The sequence below is a fragment of the Acanthopagrus latus genome, chromosome 17 (genome assembly GCF_904848185.1).
Source record: "Acanthopagrus latus isolate v.2019 chromosome 17, fAcaLat1.1, whole genome shotgun sequence".
Classification (NCBI taxonomy): Eukaryota; Metazoa; Chordata; class Actinopteri; order Spariformes; family Sparidae; genus Acanthopagrus; species Acanthopagrus latus.
Window position 1 is genome coordinate 20110560 of NC_051055.1, and position 19118 is coordinate 20129677.

Below are 19118 nucleotides of genomic sequence, written 5' to 3' on the forward strand. Positions count from 1 at the left end.
CCCATGAAGAGTTCCTCAGTATTTATCTTCCTCTAAACCACATGTGATAAATGTTTAAGTAGTTTTGAGGGAACGTCCTTGTAAATTATTATCCTAAATTACCTGTTATCTCAGCACGCTTTTTAAGTATTACACTGTGTGATGATGACCGGCTTTAATTCAAAGGCTCGGTTAGCAAAAAAAACCGTTTAGATTCATATTTTCACTTGTACTTATTTTTTATTGACAACTAAAAACCACAGGTATTGCAAACAAAGGACACACACATACAGAAATAATCATATAAAAAGAAGGACAAATGTATGCATTTTTCATCTTTATTTTCCACAAAAGTTTATGATATTAATTTACAAAAAAAAATACTATTTGCATTAAATACAGATGACTGAGAAAGATAACGAGAGCTCCCTCAACATAATTTTAATAACTTCCTTTTGCGATGCAGTCTTCCTTTCTTCTTCACCCTTCCTCTTTCGTCTTTAACCAAGTAAGGAATCAATATGACTACGAGAGCTAAAAATGCTTTACGGTCACACCCAAAATACTGACAAAGGTAAACCTAAAAGACCCATCCGCCTCGCGCAAAGCCTTCCTCCCACCATGCACTGAAGTAACTTATCAAAACTAATATAAAAGGATAATAGTGGTGTGAAGCATTACAAACAGCCATAACTCTTATTCCTCAGTCTCACTTTGACTTTTCTCATTCTCTCTGCGTCTCTCTCGCTCCGTCTCCAGTCGTTTGTCCTCCCTCAGGCACCGTACACGCTCTCGTTACTGTAGGTCATGTAGAGAAACAGGTCCTCCTCATGGTGCTCCTGAAACATAACGAAGAAGAGGAAAACGCATAATTCAGTGTGACAAGCGTGCTGAAGAATGTGCTAACAGACGGACACACCCATAGAAGTACTGTTCGAACATGATAAATGCAGATAGAATTATATCTGTTAGCCTTACTTGATTACTTAGAGGGAATACAAAGCCTCTTAGAATATCCATATCAAAAAATGACTAGAGCTTTAATGTCTTTTCTCTGCTCCATGCCTCTGGTTCTTCTCTTTTTTTTATTGAAATGTTTGTGGCTTACTGACCGGATATTTGACAGATGAGGCGAAGTGAAGCAACACTGCTGTCTAAGCAGATCTGTCTAACACTGTCTGGCTGTGATGACACTTCTGGTATGTTGTGTGAAGGGGGAAAATGTTTGTGTGTAAGTGGAAACTTTGCAATTATGTAAGCTGTTAATACGCACTCACAAACAGCTGCATGAAACGGTGGCGATCTGGTAAATATGCTTGTACTCCTGCTGGTGGGGTGTGTTTGTGTGCGTGTGTTGGAGAGGATCCTCGTGTGAACGCATGTGGAGGGATGCAGTTACCTCATATACAGCAGAGAGAGGGGAGCTGGATGGGGGAAGGGAGTTGTTGACGAAGAAGAAGAGTGCCTCCTCCGGTCTCAAAGACACACGCTGGCGTATCAGGAAGCACAACTGGCCAACTAAAACAGGAAGGCGAGAAAGAGAGAAGGATGGTCAGTGGTCACGTTCAGTAGTTTCGTTTAATTTGAAAAGAAAGAAGGCAAACAGCTGTGGGACATGACCTGGTCAAAGGTCAGACTCCAGACAGATTCCGTGACAGAAATCTACACGTTTCCAAAAAAAACCTACAAGCTAATTTTGATCCCCAACACTCAAACTAGCCTGCTGAATCCTGCAGTTATACATTGCAGCACACTTTATGGACCTTTTATCTCAGTAGGCATTTTGATTTGTCACTTCAGAGAATGTACAGGTGAAATGAGTAACATTAAAGATGGCTCAGTTCCCTTTAGACCTTAAACACATGTGTACAGATATATCTCTTAACATTTTTTCTTTTTTTTAATTCTGTCCACACAACATTCCTTTTACAAAATATCTCTGTACACAGAAATGCAAAACAATTCCACGCATTCAAGAAAGCATGCTGAGCCAGTAGGTGGCAATAGCAGCAAATATCAGGGAAGAACATCCTGAACATATGTGGTGATATTCATGTGCACAGTCATGTTGGAAGAGGAAGGGGCCCGCTCCAAACTGTTCCCACAAGGTTGGGAGCATGGAATTGTCCAAAATGTTTTGGTATCTTGAAGCATTCAATGTTCCTTTCACTGGAACTAAGGGGCCAAGCCCAGCTCCTGAAAAACAACCCCATACCATAATTCCTCCTCCACCAAATTTCACAGTTGGCACAATGCAATCTGAAATGTACCGTTCTCCTGGCAACCTCCAAACCCAGACTCGTCCATCAGATTGCCAGATGGAAAAGCGTGATTCATCACTCCAGAGAACGCGTCTCCACTGCTCTAGAGGCCAGTGACGGCGTGCTTTACACCATTGCATCCGACGCCTTGCATTGCACTTGGTGATGTGTGGCTTGGCTGCAGCTGCTCGGCCATGGAAACCCATTCCATGAAGCTCTCTGCGTACTGTACTTGGGCTAATCTGAAGGTCACATGAAGTTTGTAGCTCTCTAGCAATTGACTGTGCAGAAAGTCGTGGTGATATTTATTTTCCTCCAGAAGTAGTAACTTAAAAACACACACAATAGCACATTTTTGTGTATTTATAGTTATTCGACACATACTGTATTTCTTCATCTTTTCTAGCAGTGCTAACCAAATGTAAACAAAGTAGTAGTTTGCGGTTGTTGGTGTGTTGTATCTTTGGCTAATCACAGATATGTCTTTGAATATGTCGCCAGCTAAGTTCAGAAAAGGTCATGAAATTTGAGAGACTAAAACCGGGCATTAGAAGTGTTGGCATGTGTTTGTCTGTTTCACCTGTTAAATCTGAGGGCACTAGATATTTCTTCTTGTCGAGTTCTGGAGCTCGTGACCTCGGGGCCCTCTCCACAATGATCTGGTTGAAAAGAGCCAACAGTAATCAATCATCACTGAAATCTAAACATTAACAAAAGAATTCACACTACTTTACAGCTTAAATGAATATAAGAACTCATAGCTATCCTCTTCCAATGAGAGCGCTGACATTAGAAATAAGTCTATATGAGAGTGACTATCAAACAGTCACTGACAGTGAAAAATTAGAAGTCATACTGACCGGTATCTTGTCAGGATGCTTGGCCCGAACTCTCTCTCCTTCTGCTCTCCTCACCTCTAGAGGCACTGAGCGCTGGTACTGACTGCCCATCTGAAAACAACCCAAGGACAGAAAACAACACCAGAAAACATGAAGTCCCTCACAATGGCATTATTTACTAAGCAGACAAAGGAGAAAGAGCACTGGCTGACTTCACCAACCAGTGCACCAGTGCATTCAGTCAACAAGTGATATTGCCTGCCTGAAGAGCACATCATTGTTTACTGCAAGATGAAATGCAGACATCTTTTAATCAAGTGGTTTAGTAAAGGGCATATTCTACACTATATGCACTGTATCTCTATATATCTGCATTTAGCTATTTCACTTTAAATGACTTAAAGGATAAATCAATCATCAAAACTGTTGGCAATCAATCACTAGTGCTGATTGATTAATCAACTGACTAATCTAATTTATTAACCAACGTTTTTAGCTGATCCTTGAGCAAGACTGCTTTACAGCACTTTTGACGGGATTCTGGCATCAATGTGATGAAATATTTTGTTTTCTTAAACATTTAATTTAGGATGAGTTGATTAATCAATCATGCAATTATTTGTTTTCACTATCTAACATACTGTTGTGAATTGATAACAAAACAAGACAATGTAAAACTTTTTAAGGGTCATGCAGTGAAAAAAAACAACAATGGTCTGCAGTTTAATCATTAATGAAAACAAACACTCTTTACAACCCTCTTCTTATCTCCTGAACCAGCCCCAAAACTGTCAAATCGGCTCATTTTAACTATGAGTGGATTCTAAGTTAAATTTCTAATGTCAAAATGTGTAAATAAATATAACATTATATGAATATTATGAAATGTACATCGTGTGATTCGGGATTTTAACTCTCGACTAGGGCTGGGCGACAAAATCGGCTGTGGCTCTGGTAAACAACAGTATCAGTGGTGAGAGAGTGAAGCTAACGATGAAAACACTAGTCAGCAACAATATCGCTTAATGGTCAGAAACTATAGAGGCCTAATCAGGACCAAATTAATCATACTTCTAGATATTTTTTATTATTATTAGTATTATTTTGTGCAAAGATTGTTGCGATCACGAGTTTCTGGGTTCAGGAGGTTTGGCTTGTCGTGAAATGAGGCCACGTCACTTCACACAGCGATGTCGAAATCAGCTACCTAAACGTACCTTCCCTTTAAAATCGACACAGAAAACGGCACAACCACATAACCCTGACTACCAAGAATATTTGGAATTGACTGAACAGCATCTCCTCATTTAAAACAAAACATGCAAGTTATGGCTTCGCTGACTGTAGCAAAAAGGGCAGTTTTATGCTGCTAGCTAGCGCTAACAACTGCAGCTAACCGATCAACAGGACGCTGCTGCTCGCGTATTATTACCTTCAAAATAGACAAAAACACGTTTCACAAAACAGGAAAGGTCCAGACAGAAACCACTGGTCCCTTGTGTTGTCAAGCTTCTCAAAAGAATACCCGGAGTTCCAATTATTAGATCAAAATACAATCATAACGTACAGGAGCGCGATATATATGTCGAAGATGTCGACTGCTGAACGACAACAACAACAAATACTGCAACGCCCACCCACCGCATCTGTAACCAATCAGAGGCAAGAGTGTAGGCCGATAAAGGAATCATCCAATCAGATGAAGGAGAAGGCTGGGTTTCGGTGCGCTCATTGGCTGAATGCTGCTGTCCATCTTCACATGTTGTGGCCTAGTTTTCCATGACTGATGGCACATGTAACCAATAGCAGCTCTTGTAAACTGGACCAGGCCGCGGCAGGGTCACGCCTCTGGTCGCGCCTTGGCCAGCCTACGTGTCTAACGTGAGGGCCTTTCTTCACTATTTGCACAGTTCTTATTGTTCTGTAAACAGCTGCTGTACACACATCTGGCTGATTACATAAAGCTCACGTTGTGAATGTGCAACACGGCTGCTAAAGTGCAGTTTTATTTTAAATGTAAATCATATATCATCTCATCATATCATCAGTCATTTTTATTAAACAAAAAGAAATTACGAGAGCAGAAGTCGTAACTATGACATAAAAGTCAAAACTGTGATACAAAAGCGATAATTATGAGACAATAAGTAAAAAGTTAGAGATAAAAAAAAAAGTCATACAAGAAGGTAGAAGTTTTGAGATAAAAGTCGTAAAAATTGGGAGATAAAGTCGAAAGTATGAGATGAAAAAAAGTCATTATTAAATAAAAAGTCAAAAAGTCTGGATTTATCTAGTAATTTTGACACAATATTTCTGATAACTAATCACATGGTTTTGACTTTTTATCTCATAATTGTGATTAATAATGCCATGGGACTGGGACCCCCCCCCCCCTTTTTTTAAATCAATGCTAAGTTCTCTTTTTTTTTCTTTAAGAGCCCCTAAGATGAAGGAAATAAGCCACAGCTCACTCTCAACAAGGCATGAATATGTTCAAAAGTGTCTTTATTCCACCATATGAATTCACTGAAATGTTACCAATGTGTGACGGTATGATTTCCGCCAGCTCTCCTGCATGCAGGGGTCAGCTTCTCAATAGACATGCACCATTCACTCAACAATTAGATTCTGTTCAATATACACAAATAATAATACATTTTGCAAAAATAACTTTTCTTGGAAAAAAGGTGATTTCCCTTTACAACTATTTCTCGAAAACACCAGTTCATTGATGTATTGACATACACACAATGTTTGTCATCTACTGTAGATAACAGTTAATACAGTCCCATCTACCTTAAAGCCTTTTGGGCAGGCCTCAGCAGTTCATGCTTTGCTCAAAGGCAACAAATTGTTCCACCAAGTGAAACAAATGAAACCCAAAGCTTCATTGAGATGAACCCTTACAGCAATTCAGTCGCTGCATGCTTCTCAACAATTCCATATTATAGCACTGAATGTCAATGGCACTGTTTCCAGCAGTTTGAAGCAGACAACTGATTCTTGTTCTTGATGGCGCAGCCAGGACGCCCCTCATTTTAGTCCCGCTCTGAGCATCCTGGTCAGACAGCAGCTGTGGCCGTTGTCAGTTTGAGGGCATCTGACAGGTTGCGTTGCTTGACTCTAGAGTTGGATATGGTTTCCAAATGGGACTCAGGCACCCATCCACGGTGCCGGTCAGACAGTCTGGTCCCCTCTACCCAATCTGGATGACAAAAGAATCCAACATTACGGAACTGAATAACTATTATCTAAAAATTACCGGTTCAGGAAAGCTCTACAATCATTGAAACATTACACAGTCGAATTGCACTTTCCGCAGGGGAATGATGGGAATAGTAGTGTAGGGGACTTACGGTCACTGCTTTGTTGGTGCACTAGAATGACATCAGCTTTGTCTAGCGACAGTTCATCGGGCTGCTGGGCAACAAAAGCTCGGATACACTGCATCTGTGCAACATCTGTGAGGACAAAAGTGAAGGTACATTTTACAAACTATGTAATGCAGGAAATGTATGTACTCCCAACAAAACGAGCACTATGAATCTAGAACTGATGGATGTTCAGGCTAAAGTAGTGTGCTACCAATGCTATCAATGTCACATTTCTCATTCAAATGTAGAAATGTGTAAAGGAACTTTATAGTTCAAATTCTGGATTTTATTTGAATTGCACTACAGGCGAGAAGGGCAGTTTGTGTTGCCAAGTGGGATCTCACATTAGAGTCAGAAATTTCCCATGAGGGTGACATGAAAGTTTTATCGTCCACTAGGCTGCTACAGCACTATAACTGTCTGTCAGTGTTAAATGTAGGCAAAATTAATTTAACCAAAAGAATGCAGCATCACCACACCATGTCACTGCTTGAGAAGTCATTAACAACGATTAAGTAAAATATCTTTAAATTTTGATTTTGTTTTGAAAATACCATAATGTGTTGCAAGATATGCAACTTTACGTGTATGTGGATGGATTATCTATTTGCATTGCTTTGCCTTCGGGTCGGTCTCAGATATTCCCGTTTCAACTTGGGCTATGTCATTCTTAAGTTTAGGAAAGTCTGATGTAAGGAGTGAGTGGGCTCCGTGGGGACTGACCTACAACGGCTTATGACCTACAACTTTTTACAAAATCTTTACCTTGTGCAGCAGAAAAATCAATTTCAGGATGTGGCCGGGAAAGAGCGGATATCCAGCGTAGCTTATCACTCCTGATGGGAGATAAAGCGAAGATGTTTGTATATCTGCTTCTAGTGATGTAACAGTGGACAAAGACATCCCCCTGCCACTGAGTGAGTCTCTTACTGTGTGTCAGTCCGTAGCAGCAGGGCTTTGTGCGACATGTGCACCCGGAACAGGTTCTTCTGGAGGGAGTGAAGTTTAACACGGCAGTTCTCTGCACGCAGCTCTGATACAGGAGAGTGGTCGATTACTGTGAACCTTCCTCCCCTGGAAACAGCACAAAAGAGAGATGAGATGGCGGAAGGAAAGACCATGATGAGCTTGATGGTAAAGATATGAAGTAAACAGGATGTAGGAAACGGTAATGAGAGACATGCCAGCTAGGGAGGATTTATTCTAACATTACAGAACGTGCTTGACTCACTCTTTTTGTAGTGAAAGCAGCAAGTAGTCATTGAAAAGGTGCATATAAATATTCCTCTCTGTTTCCTTTAGAGAGAAATCCATCAGTTCAGTGACCGGCCCCTCTCGCACTAGCCTCCGAGACTGACTGATCAGAGGAAGAGTCTGTGAAACAGAGACAAAAAGACAATAATGTCAGCACATTATCTAATTTTTGTTCACCACAGAAATAGCTTTATCTTATCTTAGTTAACTCAAAGTCAACTTATTAACTGTTTCTGGAGATTTAAACCATATTTCATGGTCAGTAGAATATTTTTAGACTCGTTAACATCACATCTGAACACTTACTACCAATTAAACTGCAACAAATAAAGTTAGCAGAGTTCCGTTAAAAAAAAATATTTATTTGTTTGACCAGCTGTTCATATTAACTTTGATTTGCAGTTTTGATCATGATTTTTTAATTCTTGCTCATTTTGATACCAGAAGACAAGAAAATCAGATAAGGAAGATGAAGTTCTTTTCAAATGTTAGAAGATTTTTGGTTCATGTGAATGATTGTATAGATTAAAGCACCAGATGAGGTTGAGAATAAATCAATCGACTGTAAAACAATAACATGTTGTATTCCTATCATGAGGATGTGATCAACGGATTACTTACTCTGCACTCAAAGTCCACCTTAGCACTGAGTGACACCAGGGACTCGATGCTTTTCATCTGAGTGATGCTGTCGTTACTCTCTTGAATCAGCTAATGGAAGGAGAGATTAAACGAAAGACAGGTTTATCACCACAAAGACATCCAGGATATTATTAAGCAGCAATATTATGTTACAATTCTGCATTATTGTGAAGTGAAAAGTGCATGTTGCTGTACCTTCTCCAGAAGTTTCAAAGCTTTGATGGCCTGAGTCGCCTCCGCAGTACCAGGAGTGGTTCTCTTCACAATGTTCTGCACAGAAACAGTGTGTGTGTGTTAAAGTGAGATAAAAGGAGCAGGATGGAACATGCTGTGAGCCATCAGCCACACACACACACACACACACACACACACACACACACACACACACACACACACACACACACACACACACACACACACCTGGACCAGCAGTTTAATTCTTGTGATCCTTTGGAAAGGAAGGACAAGGAAGGAACGAAGAGGAAGCCTCTGGCAAACAGGACTCCTCTCTAATTTCTCCACAATCCTCTTGAATCCTTGATTCTCATTCCTGAAACAAAAAGAGACAGTGCAATTGAAGTTTCTATGAAATCTGAGAAGACGGCAAGAGACAAAAAAAAAGCTTGACAGAATGTCTTACATAAGTCTCTGGTAGGTGGCATCCTGGTAGGACTGGTTGGTGAGGTAGGGCACATAAACCATTTTAAAACGCTGACAGTGCCGAGCGATGATATCACACACAGTAAAGTCCATGATGTCTGATTCCACTCGCTCCTCCAGTTTTGATAAAAAACTGTCACAAAAAAAAACATCTTTACGTTTAATTTCCCCCACGTATTTGCAACACAATCATTTCATGTATGTTCCACGTCGGATCTAAAAGATGACATTTCACTTAAACATGAATGTGGACTTTGCATTCACATCTTGTTCCAAGTAGTGTGTAACATGTCTGACCTGTGACTGATGGCACGAACATCTGCCAGCCGGGAAAACAGCCAGTTCCTGTCCTGTGTGGTCAACAGCGCCCCCAGCTGTTTGGACTTGACAAAGTGTTCGACAACAATGTCCAAACTCCGGCAGTAGGAGGCCTCTGAGGTCACCACCTCAAATCTTATCTACAAGGAATAAAAAGAGAAATATGTGATAAATAAATGAGAAAGATACTGCAGATGAGCAAAAGCCAGCCAGTAAATGATTGCTCATAGGCACTCAGTTGTTGGCTCTCTGTAGACCTGGGCATTTTGACAAGGATGTGACTAAGTGAGGAGGATGGTTTCACAATCAGTAGTTCTCCTGCTCAGACACATGCCTGTTTACAAGGAAACACCTTCAGTACCAGAGAAATGCAACATGTTTGCACAATCACGCTGCCTGCCTATTAAATGTGGATCACTGGTGGGGTCATTCTGAGATGTGGCAAGTCGGAAGACTTCTCATGTTTTTATAGTTTGAGGTGTGATGCAATAAGTGACTATCTGATTCATGTGAGCCATTTACCAGAAGTCACTGCTGATGTGAAATGACACTCAAAACAGTCCAATGGTCTAAATGATTTTTTTTTTTTTTTTTTTTTACATGAGAGCTCTTCATTTCATAAACATCAGATATGTCACGCAGAAGGAAAAGTAACAGATAATGCATTTAAATATCTGCAGTGTTGTGCCAATAACTTTCCAGAGAACAAAGCGCAAAGCTCACTGATTCTATCATTGTTCAAAATCTTGTATTTCATTGAGGTTTGACAGTTGTGCCCGCAACTTTCCAAAGAAGTGTGAATGCATGTTTTGAATAAGATCAGCAACTCTGATAAAAGCTCGCTCTCAGTGTTTCATTCCCTGGAAAGCATCCAGCATTTATTAAGGAGCTGTTCATTCCTGCCTCGGAGGAAAATCAGGGGATCAGAGAGTGAAGTCTTTTCTACCACCAAATGGTGACTAGACACTGATATGTGCAGTATTACCTCCTGTAGTCGCCTCTGGTCCTCTGTGAGCTCCTCCAGCCCTGCACTGTTCCTGACTCCAGGCAGCTCCCTCCACAGCGTTGACGACTGTGTGAGAGAGATGGACAGACGTGGGGAGGAAGGTCTGCCTTCACATTTGGGGGGCTCAGGGAGAGGCAAGCTTTTGACACTGGTAATAGAGCCTGTGCTGGACAACGAGTGGGGGTGCCGGACAGGAGGTAAGGGAGGAAGGGGTCTGCGGGCAGGAGGAGGCGAAGGAGCAGGGGATGGGGTGGATTCTTCGCACACGGAGACGACATCGGAGCGAGCCTGGCGCAGGATCTCAAAGTTCTGGGCGGCCTCGCTGTACTGCTGGTAAAGCTGGGCAGCATCTGGGAGAAAGAGAGGAAGTAAGACAGACGGGGGAGACGAGGGAGTAACAGAAAAGAAGGTTGAAAAATACAGGAAGCAAAGGAAAGAAGTGTTAGCCAAAAGTTCTTGTTTGCATTTGACATTCCTCTTACACATACTTGTCAGAATGCAACGTCGAAGTGGCAGCTGTTTTTCCCTGAGCTGAGATATGAATGCTTGCAGAAACCTGTCTGTGGCTTGCACAGACACACGTATACACACGAAAAACTCACACACCCTCCTGCACCATTTATCGCAATATCCATGTGAATCATAGGTCACGATTCGCTGCCAATTTAGGTTGTTTACTTTATAATTTTTTAATGGTGTGAGCCAAGAGTACGCTGCTCAGATTTCCTTTCATTTGTGTATTTCATTTTAACTCTGAGCCACCATTTGCAGAGAGGGAGATAAACAGTAAATGGGACTGGATTAACACAGAGATGAATCACGCAGGCAGAAAGGAAATGCTCAACCACATCAGGTTTTTCCCGACTACGGCCCAAAAAGACACGATCTGAAGATACGTCAGTGTGCCACCCACACAGTCACAGTGATAAATTAATTAAAAAAAAATAGTGATCCTGTAAAATAAATCATATGCAATAACATAAAAAGGCATTAATAAAGTGGTTTTGTGCTTAATAATTTCATTTAATACTTTTATGTTGCATGACCTGATTGAAGCAATAACAAGGATGAAACACAACAAGGTTACTAAAGTTCAAACTATGTCAAGTTGGTCAAATGTGTCTACAGAATAAGCAGGATGAGACACTGGTGCCTCATGTGTTTTCAGACTGGGAAGTCTAATTGATCAATTAAAAGTGTTGTGTTTGTATTATGATAGCTCATCTGAACCTCTTAAATCTTGCCCGACCAATTCCTGCGTATTTTAAGAGAAAAAACTTATACTGACATAATTAAAAACTAAAATAAATTTAATCGTAAACTAAAACAACAAATTAAAACATAGAAACCCACTCTGGAAATTCACTGAAACTAAACTGAAAACAAAAATTAAAAACGGAATCAAAACTATAATAATAAAACTGAAACGGAGATACTCACTGAAGAACCTTGAGTTCCTTCTACGTTTGTCGATTGTTTCCAAAACATTCCTGTATTGCGAAAAAAGAGACAGAACGTATATTTATTCATGACTGTACAGACTGTCTTTTCAATAATTACATTGAATTTCTAGAGACAGGATTGTGCTGCCATTTAAACTACTTAATATCGTCATCCTGTGCACAAAAAACTATTTACCTGAAACGCTCACTTTATGTATTTCAATTACATAAATTGCATATAGAATTTCAAGTTAGTCAATCACATAAATTCTATGTGAATACATATCTACACATATGACATATTATTATATATTTATAAGTCTAGGCAGACAGAAGTTGTTTAATTTATTCACATCAAGGCAACCTGCTTGTTGCCTTGATGTGCTTGTCGTGTTACATACTTGACACAGAATTAATGTAATTGAGGTACATAAAATCAACATTTCAGGGAAATTATATTTTTGAGCAAGTATTCACCAGTAACAGTTTTTTAAGATAAGGGACATGCAGTCAGATATTTAAATTAGAGAAACAAATGGGAAATGGGAAACAAATGTATCACACTGTGTGTGATTGTTTCACTCACCTCAGCTCTACCTCTCCCCAACTTTTGCTCCGATCATCTTCATCATCTGGAATAAAAAAGTATCCATTCGTTGAAATGTTATACAATAGCATACCTCTCAGGGCACTGTGTACTGATTAACTAGAGTGGACTTTGAATGAATAAAGAAATAAATAAAACAAACTATGAAAAATATCTTTCAAATAAATAAATAAATAAATAAAATAATGGTAGAGGAATCCTACATCACAGAAAACTGAGTGTGTGTTCAAAACTAGTGCTCTCTTGCTATGTCGCAAAGCGGGATCAACCCGAGCCTTTTATCTCCACCTCTGCTTCTCCCCGCCCACTACCTGAAAACCACAACACACTGACGCAGTTTCCAGTGTATGGTAAAGTGCTGCGTTCTGAAACTGCACCTACTGTCAGACGTCTGCTTTTGATTTTGGGTCATGTGTTTGACGTGACAAGAAAATGATGCAAGACACTGTCAAAACAAGAGGAAACGAGTGGGAGATTGTCTGCGATTAAAATTGCCTGTGTGTTAAATCAACAGTCGACCTCATTTAAAGGGTGCCCACCCATGTGGGGGCTGGAATATTTCAACCTGATTAGATGATAAAAAAAATAAATTAAAAATCGAGAGACAGAAATGACAGGTGAAAGCCAAAGGAGAGGTAGTCATGTGGCTTTCTCAAGGCTGATTTTGAGCAGCGTCTCAATTACTCTCTTTACCTGTTGTAGAGAATATTCTGGTCCTGCGATCCCTTCCAACGCCTTCCTCTTCCTCCATTTCTACATGCACTCCATTTCTTCTTTCAGTTGTTTTACGGATTCCCCTTCTTCGTATACGAGCCTCAGGACCCAACTCTCGGAAACTGCAGGTGCTCATCAGAGTCCCCACTTTTACTTTACTTTCCGCCACCTCTCCCTCTCTGCTATCCACCTCAGCTCCCTCTCCCTCCCTCATCTCTCCCCCATCCTCTGTAGCACCCCCCTCCTCAGGTTCCTCTCCCTGCCTCTCTTCTTCTCTTTCAACCATTCTGTCTTCCACCTCCTGGCCCTCACTCTCTCCGGAGGCAGACTCAGGCTCATAATTAAGAATGGGGCAGCTGTTTGGCTTGTACAGCGTGTTGCTCACGGTTAAATACATCTCCACCTCCTTCTCTCTCCTCTTTCTCGCTTCTTTTTCCCTTTCTGATAATTCGACCTGTTCACTAATTTTCACCTCTACATGCGCCTCTTCTAACTGAAGGTGAATAGAGGGCTCAGTCTCTTTGTCCATACTCTGATCCTCCTTTCCTTCTGTCTCTAACAGTGTGTCAGCGAGCGTGTGTGTTGGTGTGTCACCATGTATAGCTGAGAAGTGGTCAGCATGCATGTCGGCTTGGCTCTGCCCCATACCTCTCAGTCCCTCTTCCTCCAGCGGCTCCTCCTCCCCCAGCTCTGGTTCTGAGTGCTGTTCGTCCGTTGTCAACTTAACAACGGGCGTCTCTCCAGGCTCTTGTGCAACCCCCTCTTGTTGTTCATACTCCATCGCCGTCTGGTTGACCCCTTGGTCTGCGTGTTCATTTGCCTCATCCACAGAGTTATCCTCAGAACGTCCCAGGATCTCCCGCACCACATTTTTGGCCCATTTAAGGTGGGGGGCTTGGGAATGTCGCTTGGGCTCATCGGACATAGTCCATGCCCCGCTCAGTCGGATCCGAATGGCCTCCACCTCCTCTGGGCTCATCGCACCAGTTTTAAGTCCATCCAAGATCGGTTGGATTTCTTCAAAATTCACTTGAGAAAAAACATCAGCGTACGGATTTACCGGGAGTGAAGGTGAAGGTTGCTTCTGCTCTCTTTCCACCTCTTCTTTATTTTTCTCTCTCCACGCCATGAGGAGTCTTTCAGTCTTTGAGTCTCTGTTTATCGGCCCTATTTCGGCATATGGGTGCTCCTTTTTAGGTCTCATCTTGATAGCCTCCTCAGTTGCTCTTTCCTCCCTTGGCACGTTACACTGACTCTCCATGTCCTGGTTGTTGATGATTGGGTATTCATCATTTCTACTCTGTGTCGGATGCAGGTCATGCTGAGGTTGCAGTGTGGCGTCATCATTTTCTAACTTTGGGTTGTCTCTTTCCACTCCCATCATCTGTTCATCTTGTGACGGTGACTTCTTTGACCGGGGCAACGTTTGCCCAATCACACAGAAGACATACTTCTTTTCCCTCCCCTGTTCGTCATCCTCCACCGTCTCCTCCTTTCCCATTGTCCGTTCCTCTTCCCTCTCGTCGTCTGCCTCCCGCCACTTGGCGTCACCATGTGCAACTTCCCAAAACTCCTGACAGTCCTTAAACTCTTCTTCTTCATCCTCCTCTCTTTCGTCTTCCTCATCTCCGCCGCTCGACACGGTTACAAAGCCGTCCTCTCCTGACAGCATTCTGTCCCTGTCTTGCTTCCACCCTGTCTCACTTCCTCCTTCGCTCTCGGAGCGGACCCAGTAATCGCTCCCACCCTCTTCCTCTCTGTCACTCTCCTCAGTGTTATCTGTCAGGTTTTGTCCCTCTACATCCCTCTGCTGGCTTCCCTCTATCCTTCCATCATTGTCAGACAGATGTTCCTTCCCTCCTTTATCTACTTCTCTCCAGGCGTCATCCACCTCCTCTCCATCTACACTCACACCCTCTGACTCCCTCTCTACATCACCCCTGCGCTCACATCTCCCTCCATGCCTTCCTCCGTACCTCTCATCTGGTTCCTCTTTTACTCTCCCCCCCTCCCTTCCCCACTCAGCCCGGGTCTCCATATTCCTCTCTTCTTCTCTCCTCCTCTCATTGCCCCTCGTCTGTCTTTCTCTGTCTACAAACTCGCCTTTAGTATTCCTGCCCCTCTGTGGCTCTAACCACATCCTCCTCTGCTCTGGCACGCCACCTCTTGTCTCTCCTCTGTCTCTTTCTTGTCTCTCACCTCGCTTTTTCTCCCTACGACTTCTTTCAGCAGCTCTCTGTTCTTCTACATCTCTGTCACTCTCGGTGGTGCTCCACTCTCCGCTGCTCTGGGCTCGCGGCGGCACCCTAGGGGCCGCCTCGCTCTGGGGTCGGCTGCCTCTGCCTGTTGAATCATCCCACCTAGGATCTCTGTCCTTGCCTCTCTTCTGCCTGTACTCTCTGTTTCTGTCGTCCCCTGTCCTGTCATCCCTCACGTCTCTCACACTTTCCCTCCACCTTTCCTCCTCCCTGTACCTCTCCCGGTCTTTCTCCACTCCCCTCCTCCTGGATCGGTCTGCTTCTCTTTCTCTATCCCTGTCTCTGTATCTCTGCCTGTCTTCTTCCCTGTCTCCTCGCCTATCTCGATCTCTCTCCCTCTCGTTTATGCCCCCGTTGTCACCCTCGCTTCTGCTGTGTTGATATGTCAACTCCTCCCTCTCTCTGTCCCTCGCTCTCTCCCTCTGCAGCTCTCTCTCGTCACTGTCTCCCTCACTCCTGGTGTCCCTCTTGCCCCTCTCCCTCCTGTCTGAGTGGATCTCTCTTTCTCTTCTCCTTTGCGCAGAATGCACCCTGGCCTCCCTCTCCCCCATGTCAGGCCTCAGTTTTTCCCTCTTTCTATCCACATCCCTCTCTCTTCTGTCCCATGAATCAACCACTTCTCTTCTGTTTTGACGGCCAACATCATACTCCTGATATCTTTCCCCCTGTCGTGATTTCTCTTCTTCCGCAGGTCTTCTTTTCCATTCTTCCTTTGCCCTGCTTCGGATCTCATCTCTCTCCCTCTCTCTGTGCCACTCTCTCTGCCGTGCCCTCTCTCTTTCATCGGTCTCTTCTCTTCTCCGCCGCCTCTCTTCACCCATCTCCGTGGTGGCCGTCAATGTTCTGTCCCGATATGGGCTGCTTTTTCTTATTCTAGGAAATGTGTCGCCTTTCTTCATGCCCCTCTCCACCTCTCTCTCAGCCTGCTTCTCTATGTGCTTCTCTATGTTCGACAGCGGCCTCCCATTTTTGCTCCTGTCATCTTCTTGCCACCTCTCTCTCACCCTCATATCTCGTTCTCCCTCTCTAGACCGCGGCGCAGCACCTCTGTCCCTTTCGTAGTATCTCTCCCGTGGGTCCATAACTCTGTATCTCGCTGTATCCCTCGTTTTCTCAGTTTCTCTTTCCCTCCTCCGGTCTTCCTCCCGTCTGGTGTCTCTCTCTCGCTCCGACTGGGCAGTCATGGCTAGCCTTGGACTTGGATCCCGGGAGATTTTTCCACCTGGCTGAAGTTTGCGGTCAGATGTGTTTATGTTAGATGTGTCGAAGAGGGTGCAGCTGGGCCTTTTGGTTCCCATTGTATCATAATTTGGAGCACCTAAAAGACAGAAACACCCCACACAATCAGCTTAGACAACATTAAAGGTGCACCATGTAGTTTTGGGATAACATTTCAACCAGAAAAGACAGTGACCTGACCTTGAAGGACAACATAATTTCATACTGTTATGAGATTTGGCAGAGTTTGAATTTCCTTTCAAAAACTACACGGTGCACCTTCAAAAATTAAGCAACAGGTCAAAGAGGAGCCCTTGCAAACAGTTACATATCAAGTAACTGAGTGTATAAACTTTGGGAAATGATATGTCACTCATGTTACTAGTACTTTTGAAAAAGAATAAAAATGGCATCCATTCAGCTGTGTTTTCTGGGCCTTTTCTGTTATTTTATTTTTGTTACACACACACACACACACACACACACACACACACACACACACACACACAAAATTGCACGCGTACATTGAAGCTAAAAAGAGAGTGACACTTCAATCCAGACTGGTTGTATAATAACTTTGCAGAAGAAAGGTAAGATGCAGAAGAGGTGACACCCTCTTACTTTTCACTAAGAATGCAGCACAGACCTGCAAAGCACCACATACATACCAAAAGACGTCTCTCAGAAAGCGAGGCCTGTGACACATAGGCACGGCATGTAACATGTAAACCACAACTAAGCTAGATCCAAATCTGTGTCCAGACTAGAAGCCATTTACAGAAGTGTTTATCTGAAAATCATTTAAAAACAAATAAATAGCAGGGCGACTCACCTGAATGTAGTTTCCTGGGGAGATCAGTGGTCTCCCCCTCCGATCCAGCTCAGCTCAAAAGCATGGGATTGCACAACACACAAGAATTAATTCCCTGTTTTCACATTGTCTAGGTGACACAACAAATCACCTCCTTCTTTTCAGAAAAATCAAACGTTATCTTCTTCTATCACTACTTCAACTTCTGGTGAAAAACATAATGTTTACGCCTGAGCTCTCCTTACTTTTCCCTCTTGCTGCCTCTCTTCTGTCTCTCCCCACCTCCCCTCCTTCCTCAAATTCCCAAACAAGTCTCAACAGATTGACACTTATCTTTCTCCTCCTCCTTTCTCTCTGTCTTGTCCTCCCAGTGGCTGTTCCTGGACAGGAAGATCTCTAATAAATCAACCTGAAGTCTGCCTACTAGTTCAGTCCTTTTGCCTTCCCAATTCTACCGAAGGGATCGCCTGTGTGGATCCCCCCTGGCAAAAGAAAGTACATAACTCTCTCCTCTCTCCTGCCCCATTTCTTCTCTCACGAAACACAGGAAGTACACCTCCTTGGTGTCTCTGTCGTCGAGCAGCGATTGGTTGATAAGGAGTAGGCCGGGTGTGTCTGCATAACACACACAACCAGGTAAGGTAAAGGCTGTGATAACACAAGGGAGAGTGGGGGGAGGGGAGACAGAGAGTGAAGATTTAGAGCACACACAGGCTTTTGGAGAGCTCACTGAGGCCTGTAAAAACTCCCCTACATTCCCCTGAGAGGTAGTAAAGAGGGAAAGAAAAGGGGAAACACAACTCTCTTATGATTGAACAAACAAAACAAAAAAACTAAACAAGTTTAAGCAATCACAGATGAGGAAACCAAGGGAGGGGCAATACAAGATTGACCAGTAACTAATTTGTGTTACAATGGCTGTTTTATTGTTGATTGAGAGGCTAAGTGACCCGAGATGAAAGGTCTGTGTCATTAACATTACCAAATAAAAGCCTAACTCAAGCCTGTCACATTTACTTGCTCCTTTGTTTGGTTGCATGTCACTGCACTACCCTGTTGTACCTTGCCTCGTTACCATTTATCTACTTATTGTGTGTATTTACACACTTTCTCATTTAGATTTGTTCTTGATTTGATGAATTCTATGACTTTACATCTAAACTTGATATCTAATTTACACCTAGGTATGAGTAAAGGAGTCTATATAAACATCCCTGCAATAAATCCTACCTCCATGTGGGATTTTGTTCAGGTGTTAAAGGATAAATGAAAATGCAGTCATTACCTACTCAACCCCATGCCGATGGCATGTCAGGTTAAGTTTTGTAATCTATAAGACATTTCTGGAGCTTCACAGTTAATAAAAATGATAAAAGAGAATAACATCTTTTCAAATTCAATTTAGGAGACTTCTGGAGAGTTAGATTACTGTGGACGAGCTGTATGAAGACGTTTAATGTTTTTTTTGGAGCTGTTTTTGGATGCTTTAAGACAAGTCACGATCTACTTGCACCCATCAGGGTAACTTGCTGTGAAGCTCCAAAAATGTTTTGTGGACTATAAAACATCACCTGACTTTCAGTCAGCATTAGGGTGAGTAGATAATGCCTGAATGTACATTTTTCAGCAAACCTTTCCCTTAAAGCTCCTGTTGGTAAGATAGTAACACTGGCTGGGTTTGCCAACTCATCAAATGCTTTGGGATTTGACGCTTTGGGATTGTAAGTCGTGTCAT

At 42.7% G+C, this 19118-nt stretch overlaps 2 protein-coding genes across 3 annotated transcripts; both read right to left on the reverse strand.

Moving 5' to 3' along the window:
* Positions 1-299: 299 nt before the first annotated feature.
* Positions 300-4710, reverse strand: zgc:92606 (uncharacterized protein LOC100000242 homolog). The gene is made up of 5 exons (XM_037075099.1): positions 4512-4710; positions 3101-3190; positions 2821-2899; positions 1379-1497; positions 300-818 (listed from the first exon to the last, which is right to left on the reverse strand). Exons 2-5 carry the CDS (start codon positions 3188-3190, stop codon positions 753-755), a joined length of 354 nt encoding a protein of 117 aa, XP_036930994.1. The 5' UTR covers positions 4512-4710; the 3' UTR covers positions 300-752.
* An 857-nt stretch (positions 4711-5567) lies between these two features.
* Positions 5568-17925, reverse strand: arhgef5 (Rho guanine nucleotide exchange factor (GEF) 5). Of its 2 annotated transcripts, none has more exons than XM_037074842.1 (15): positions 17405-17925; positions 13745-16672; positions 12362-12407; positions 11774-11823; positions 10313-10683; positions 9307-9467; positions 8990-9142; positions 8770-8899; positions 8545-8619; positions 8329-8418; positions 7685-7827; positions 7384-7527; positions 7219-7289; positions 6436-6540; positions 5568-6284 (listed from the first exon to the last, which is right to left on the reverse strand). In XM_037074842.1, exons 2-15 carry the CDS (start codon positions 16650-16652, stop codon positions 6142-6144), a joined length of 4590 nt encoding a protein of 1529 aa, XP_036930737.1. In that variant the 5' UTR covers positions 16653-16672; positions 17405-17925; the 3' UTR covers positions 5568-6141. The 2 variants fall into 2 exon arrangements, with proteins under 2 accessions (XP_036930737.1, XP_036930736.1); XM_037074841.1 differs by having other exon boundaries at positions 13076-16672.
* Between the last annotated feature and the right edge of the window lie 1193 nt (positions 17926-19118).

What these genes read in the sequence shown, in the direction of transcription:
- arhgef5 (XM_037074841.1), bottom strand. Translation starts at nt 16,652, where the DNA reads ATGGGAACCAAAAGGCCCAGCTGCACCCTCTTCGACACATCTAACATA. An exon ending in ACCAGAGGCGACTACAGGAG is followed by an intron (nt 9,468 to 10,312) that starts GTAATACTGCAC and finishes TATTCCTTGTAG; the next exon opens with ATAAGATTTGAGGTGGTGAC. An exon ending in CTGCTTTCACTACAAAAAGA is followed by an intron (nt 7,528 to 7,684) that starts GTGAGTCAAGCA and finishes TGCTGTTTCCAG; the next exon opens with GGGAGGAAGGTTCACAGTAA.
- zgc:92606 (XM_037075099.1), bottom strand. Translation starts at nt 3,190, where the DNA reads ATGGGCAGTCAGTACCAGCGCTCAGTGCCTCTAGAGGTGAGGAGAGCA. An exon ending in AGTGCCCTCAGATTTAACAG is followed by an intron (nt 1,498 to 2,820) that starts GTGAAACAGACA and finishes TTCCTGTTTTAG; the next exon opens with TTGGCCAGTTGTGCTTCCTG. An exon ending in CTCTCTCTGCTGTATATGAG is followed by an intron (nt 819 to 1,378) that starts GTAACTGCATCC and finishes GTTATGTTTCAG; the next exon opens with GAGCACCATGAGGAGGACCT.